This window comes from Octopus bimaculoides, chromosome 4, assembly GCF_001194135.2.
Source record: "Octopus bimaculoides isolate UCB-OBI-ISO-001 chromosome 4, ASM119413v2, whole genome shotgun sequence".
NCBI lineage: Eukaryota > Metazoa > Mollusca > Cephalopoda > Octopoda > Octopodidae > Octopus > Octopus bimaculoides.
This window is the reverse complement of record NC_068984.1, coordinates 128,354,738-128,362,064: the sequence shown is the minus strand read 5'-3', so window position 1 is coordinate 128,362,064 and position 7,327 is coordinate 128,354,738. Positions and strand designations below refer to the sequence as shown.

Genomic DNA, 7,327 nt, shown 5'->3' with positions numbered 1-7,327 from the left:
GTGCGGGTGACACGTAAAAGCACCCACTACACTCTCTGAGTGGTTGGCGTAAGGAAGGGCATTCAGCTGTAGAAACTCTGCCAAATCAGACTGGAGCCTGGTGTTGCCATCCGGTTTCACCAGTCCTCAGTCAAATCGTCCAACCCATGCTAGCATGGAAAGCGGACGTTAAACGATGATGATGATGATGTGCACAAAGCCTGAAATCTTGTGGAAGGTGGATCATTGACAACATCAGCACCAGTACTTGACTGGTGCTTATTTTATCAACCCTGAAAGGACAAATGGCAGAGTCAACCTCAGCGGAATTTGATCTCGGAACAAAAAGACATGAAATGTCCCAAAGCATTTTGTCTGGTGTGCTAACAATTCTGCCAGCCCACCACCTCATTTTATTAACTAATAATCCCTTCTGCTATAGGCACAAGACCTGAAATCTGGGGATGCAGGGATAGTCAGTTACTCAGCTGGTGCTCACTTTATTGACTCAGAGCATGAAGACTGATGAAATGCCACTAAGCATCTCAACTTGCGTGCTAATGATTCTGCCAGCTCACCACCACATTTTATTAACTAATAATAAGAACTATTTTCACTAATCCTTTCTACTATAGGCAGAAGGCCTGAAATTTGGGTGGGAGGGGGCAAGTCAATTACATCGACATCTGCACCCCCCCACCCCCCGTACTAACTGGTACTTAATTTATTGACCCCAAAAGGATGAAAGGTAAAGTCGACCTCGGCGGAATTTGAACTTAGAATGTAGTGGCAGATGAAATACCGCTAAGCATTTCGCCCGGCATGCTAACGATTCTGCCAGCTCAACACCTTCTATTTTCACTAATCATTCCACACCACTACATACATCACCAGAATGTTAGGTAACTCCTTCTTCAATCTTTTTTTTTCTTTTTTTATACACAACTCAGCCTGTAAAAGTTCAAATTGAACTACTTTGTTTGTTTTTGGAGAGCCAACTGTGGTCACAGGTACTCTACCTCCTTCCTCCTCTTCTTCAGATTATATAATTTAAAAATAAGTTTCTTCTCCACGACTGCTATCACCTTTGCTCATATACTCTCTTTTCATTTGGCGACTAAAGCACCAATCACATTGTTCTCTCAATGATACACATGAAGCAGTAGGCACACACACACACACACACACACACACACACACACACACACACGTATGCATGCACATACACACAGACCTGTCGTTCTGCTTATTGTGTATGTGTATCTGTGTTTCATATCAATAGAGAAAGCTGAAGCGTTGTCATGAACATCAGTTGTTTGTACTACACTGACCTGAGTAATCCTCATTAACTCAGTATTTGTTCCTCGCACACATTTTGTACACTCTCTACTTCCATGTGTGATGCCGACTTTAAAACATGGACCTGGATATACCCCTTTTCTCAGAAGGAGATCTTATCCCTCAGAAAGATCTAAACATACTACTTCTACTACTAAAACCACTACTGCTACAGGTAATTATCACAATAATAACAGTGACATTTTTCTTACATGAACATAAAAAGACCTGATTTTTTTTTTTTTAAGGTTTGAATGGGGAATTTGTGGTGATCATGCCTTGCTGCTTGGCATTAATGAAACCAGTTCCAGTTCAGTTAATGAGTGAAACTGGTTGGTGCACTACCTGAGAATTTAACACCAAATCTAATCAGCTGCCTCTGGGTTATGGATCCACTCAAACAAAACAATTTTCTAACTTCAGCAACATAAATAATAATAATAATAATAATAATGTATTTTTACTAAGCACAAAGGCAATAGTAATATTACTACCTGTATTAATTATATGTAATACTTGTGTCAATTATATGATTTATTATCTTCAATTACTTAATATTTTTTTGTTTTATCCTGTCAGAAATACCATAGTATTTGACAGTTCAGCTACTGTGATCTTCTCTGTAATCATATGATTTTGATTTTTATCTTCTTTTTTTTAAATATTTTTGCATTCCACTTCTTTCCAGATAAATGCTTTTCTGTATATATATATATATATATATATTACTTTCCTAAAACTACTACTGATGTAACTGTTGTTGTTATATGTAACTCCAAATCAGCCCTAGTCAAACAGACTTGCAGATACGAGTTATATACCTGTTGTTCCAGATATACCTAGCTGAGAACCATGCTGCATGCATGAGTGGTATGAATGCATTGTGGCTGTCTGAGTATGTTGTATTCTCTCCATTTTCCTGTGAAATTTTGCACACCCATACATTCTGTTGGTGAACATAGTGATGGGACAGGTGGTCTCAATTAAAGCCTGATAGTTACTGTTGTTCTGAACTTACTATCGGTGGTGCACATCCTAATACAGTGTTTGGGCCCTTCTGAAATTATTGATGGTATGACTTGACTTTTCCTGGGTGTATATATATATTTTTATGTATACTTCCCAACCACATGGTTTCAGGTTCAGTCCAGCTGTGTGGCACATTAGGCAAGTGGATTTGGTAGATGGAAAATGAAAGAAATCCATTGCGCATGCGTGTGCGTTGTCTCCATTCCCTGATATTGCATGACACTTGTAAATGAGTGTCATAGTCATGCAAGTGATGTCATTTGATTCCACTCATCCATGAAAACATGTCTAGTCATGGAGAAATATTACCTTACTTGCAAACAAGTGAAGATTGGTGACAAGAAGCAGATCTAGCCATAGAAAATCCAACTCAACAAATTCTGCCCAACCCATGCAAGCATAGAAAAGTGGATGTTAAAATAGTGATGTTGATGATGTCTGGGTTGAGTGGGAAGTGATAGTGTTTTTAGGATGATGTTCTAATATTTTAGGCTTTGTATATGTATATGGGGGTGGATATGGAAAGGATTTGTCACATAGTAGCATGAACTTTGGGAATTGTGGTAGCAAACCGTGCTCCTTTCATGTCTAAATGGTCTTCTATATTTAGTATCTTTGTTCCAATGTTTAGGCGACCTATGCTGATGTTAAGTGTGCTGTTTTGTGTCCTTTGTAGTTTATCATGTTTGTTAGTGAGATATTTCTTTGTCGTGGAAAGAATGGAAGCCCAGGCTGGGCTAACATAATTCATAATAGTTCTAGTATATTGTATGTACAATAACATGGTTGTTTCTTTGTTAGTTGTGATTGATATAAACATGTTAATTTGTCATTTTGCATGTTTTACTTTATCTTTTGTGTGTGCCATGAATGTTATGAAGGCATTCTATATTCTACCAATATTTCTGTGTGAGTGTATGTATATATATTTATGTCATTGAGTATGGTGATTGTATTTGATTCTATTATAGTAGCTAATATGACATATTTTTTTACTTTTGTTTTCATTTATATTTTGGGGCATAGGTGCAGGTGTGGCTATGTGGTTTACAAGTTTGCTTCCCAACCACATGGTTTCAAGTTTAGTTCCATGGCATGGTACCTTGGGCAAATATCTTCTACTGTAGCCCCTATAACCTCAGGCCAACCTAAGCCTTGTGAGTGGATTTGGTAGACAGCAGCTGAAACAAGTCGTTTGGTGTGTGTGCGTGTGTTTGCTTATGTCACCTTGTCTTGATATCATGTAATAATTGTACATAAGTGTCACTATCATACAAGCAGTGTTATTCATTTCCAATATTCTGTGAGACACGTCTAGTGATGGAGAAATATTACCTTGCTCGGAAACAGGTGGCAACAGGAAGAGATCTGCCTCAGTAAACTCCTGGCTCATACAAGCATTTGAAAATAGATATTTAAATATGATAGGGAGATGTGTTTGAGAAAGTTCTTTTATTACACTACTTTGTAAGGGAGAGCAGATTTGCAGATGTACTTTTTTGTTGTTTTAAAACTAAATTTCTAGACATACAGCTGGAATGGAGACTTTTAGAAGAGAATATAGGAGAATGTGTGGTCATTCATGTATGAGGAGGATGTGTATATGTTTTGAGAAGGTGTGGGAAGGTTGTGTGGGTATAAGTTGAACAGACAGATCCTTGTGGTTCTCTAGAATTACAAGTTCTAGAGTTGTTTTTGTACACTGAAAAGGCTTGGTGACCTGATAGGTAGCTTACTAACCAGTATTTTTGTATTGTTCTGTAAGGAGGTGTTGATTATTTTGTGTATAAGTGGGTATAGAAAATAACTGTGATTTCATCCACTTTTTTTTTTTTTTTTTTTTTTTTTTTTGCTTGTAAGCAATTATTTCTTGTTGTTAACATGGTTCTTGATTTTAAATATTTGGATTCTATTGACTTAAGAGACTCAAGTCTCATCAGATTTTTGTAGTGTCAGTTATCAGGCTATTTAACCTCCTATTTCTATCTAAAGTCAATATTTTCTAGGATGCTGGTCAAAGATCTATTATTGCATCATTAATAGTACACCTTAAGAAGAAACTGCAAACATGGTGCTATTCTTTCTTGAACTCTTACACAAAATCTGATATGTCTGTATCTATAAACTTAAGATGTCTTTTTTTTTTTTTTAATTTTGACTACCAGCTGTATGAATTTGCAAAATTATAAATAACAGCTGAAAGTTACACTTATCCAGTTGTCAATGTTCTTAGCCCGTCTTCTAGAGCATTGCTTTCTAAAAGAAAAATATAAAGTAACTTGAAGACAGGGAACTGATTTAAAATGACATGAAATAAAGGTTCCAACTGTATAGCACCTTGGGCAAGTGTCTTCTGCTATAGCCTTGGGCCTACTAAATCCTTGTGAGTGAATTTGGTAGGTGGAAACTGAAAGAAACCTATCAGATAAATATATATGTGTTTGTTTGTGCGTGTGTGCATGCATGCATATCTCTGTGTCTTTGTGTATGTGTGTATCCCCCACCACCAACTGACAACCGGCATTGGTATGTTTATGTCCCCATAACTTAATTGTTCAGCAAAAGTGACCAATAGAGTAAGTACAAGGCTTAAAAAATAAGCACTGGGGTCGATTCATTCAACTAAAAATTCTTCAGGGTGTTGCTCCAGCATGGCCACAGTCTAATGAATGAAATGAGTAAAATGATAAAATTGATTGTTATCACCCTCGTCATTTTATGTCCACTTGAGAGAACAAACGGGATTTCAACCCAGCAGATCGTGCTGCAACATCATAGAACAATGCATGGAACACCAAAGACCACTAATAATAAACTTCATTGATTTCAAAAAGGCGTTTGACAGTGTGCATAAAGAAACTCTCTGGATGATTGCAAAAGTGTATGGAATACATCAGTCTGCTTAGCAGTTTCTACAACAACTCAAGCTGCTGCATTTGAACAGAGTATGGATACACAGGTTTTCTTAAGATTGTCACTGGAGTATGACATGGCTGTCTCCTGTCACCAATGTTGTTTCTGATGGTCATCGATTTTGTTATGCAAAGATCAATGGTGAGACTGGCTGTAAGCATACCATGGATGGTGAGGGTCCGGCTAACGGACTTGGATTTCACCAATGACATTGCCCTGTTGGCTGAGAATCGCCCAACATTATACAAGAAATAACAACAAAAATGGAAAAGAGAAACGGCAAAAACTGGGTTGAAAATCAGTGGTCAAAAAATGAAGGTAATGTAAGTTGGGAAACCAGTAGAAAATGTACCAATGAAAGTTGGACAAGAACCAGTTGAAGAAGTTACAAGCTTCACATATGTAAGCAGCAGAATTGGCAAGGCAGCGGCAGTATTTAGAAGACTGACAACTCTTTGGTGTAGCAATAACATAAGTACAGAGCTGAAGATTCCCTCTCTTGGAAAGGCTCAAGCACTTACACACACACATGTATGCTCACAGCAGTAACTCCTGCCTACCAAATTCAATTACAAAGCTTCGGTTGGCCTGGGGCTATAGCAGAAGATGCCTGTACAAAACAGCAATACTGCTAATAGCAATCTATGCAACTGAAATCTGGAGGATGACCGCAAAAATCGCCCACTAACTTGACATATCTCATCAGCGGTGCCTTAGAAAAATCCTAAGAATCAATTAGAGATACAGCATGACAAATGATGCCATTCTCCAAACAGCAAGAGTAAGGCCCCTGCATGACGAATGAGAATGGCTGGACACATACTAAGACTGCCAGAGGAGAGGCCTGCCAAGATAGCCATGGGCTAGATGCTGCTGGAAGGTAAGAGAAAAAGAGGTCAGCCAAGGAAAACATTTAGTACCTTCAAAGAAGACCAACGTAGACTGAACATCACTCGGGAAGAAGCATACTGGTTGGCCAGAGACAGATAATTGGTGATCACTGACTGCCCAATGTGCCACTCTGAGGCACTAATGGACCTAAGAGGGAGAGAAAGATATAATATACATACACACATGCACACAATGGGCTTCATTCAGTTTCTGTCTACCAGATCTATTCACAAAGCTTTGGTTGGCCTGGGGTTATAATAGAAGGTATTTGCCAAGGTACTATACAGTGGGCCTGCATCCAAGATCACACAGTTGGAAAGCATGCTCCTTAATAGGACAACTATGCCTGCACAACCATATAAATTTTAAAATGTATATTTAGAAAAGCATTAGAAAACATTTAAATTAAAAAAAAAAAAAAAAAGACTAGGTTGTGTGCTAGCAGCTAGCACAATATGTCATCTTTCCTGCTTATGATATGGTCACATCTGTTGTTTAGCAATATATCAGTCCTGATCCCAAAATTTATGTTGAAAGACCTCCAGGCTGTGACCCTCCACTTTTTTTTCTTTCAAACTTGGTATCTAGGACTAACACTATATTATCTAACATGTCCTCTTCCTTTGAAGAAGATTTGGCTATTATTTCTAAAATGCCTCAGTGAATTCTGTCTTGCCCATGCAAGCATAGAAAAGTGGACATTAAACTGATGGTTTTCATATATGTGTATATCTTGTTTCAGTTGTTTGACTGGCCAGGCTGGGGCAGCACCTAGAAAAGTTTTTAGTTGAATGAATTAACCCCAGCATTTAATTATTTTTAAACCTGGTACTTATTCTATCAGTCCCATTTGCTGAACTGCTAAGTTACAGGGACATAGTCACACCAACACCCATTGTCAAGCAGTGGTGGGGGACAAACACAGACACAAAGGCACACACACATCATCATCATCATCATCGTTTAACGTCCGCTTTCCATGCTAGCATGGGTTGGACGATTTGACTGAGGACTGGTGAAACCGGATGGCAACACCAGGCTCCAGTCTGATTTGGCAGAGTTTCTACAGCTGGATGCCCTTCCTAACGCCAACCACTCAGAGAGTGTAGTGGGTGCTTTTACGTGTCACCCGCACGAAAACGGCCACGCTCGAAATGGTGTTTTTTATGTGCCACCC

General features: G+C 38.5%; 1 protein-coding gene across 5 annotated transcripts in view; it reads left to right on the top strand.

The window, feature by feature from the left end:
- LOC106878601 (kelch-like protein 24) overlaps positions 1–7,327 on the top strand; it is a 63,882-nt gene that overhangs the window by 34,048 nt on the left and 22,507 nt on the right. The window contains exon 1 of one of the 5 annotated variants that reach the window (XM_014927862.2): positions 1,206–1,492. The exons of the other annotated variants lie outside the window; for them this stretch is intronic. Coding sequence (XP_014783348.1) covers positions 1,381–1,492 — 112 coding nt within the window. The 5' untranslated portion in view covers positions 1,206–1,380. Of the gene's footprint in view, positions 1–1,205; positions 1,493–7,327 lie in introns of those variants that run through there. 5 annotated transcript variants of the gene reach the window in all.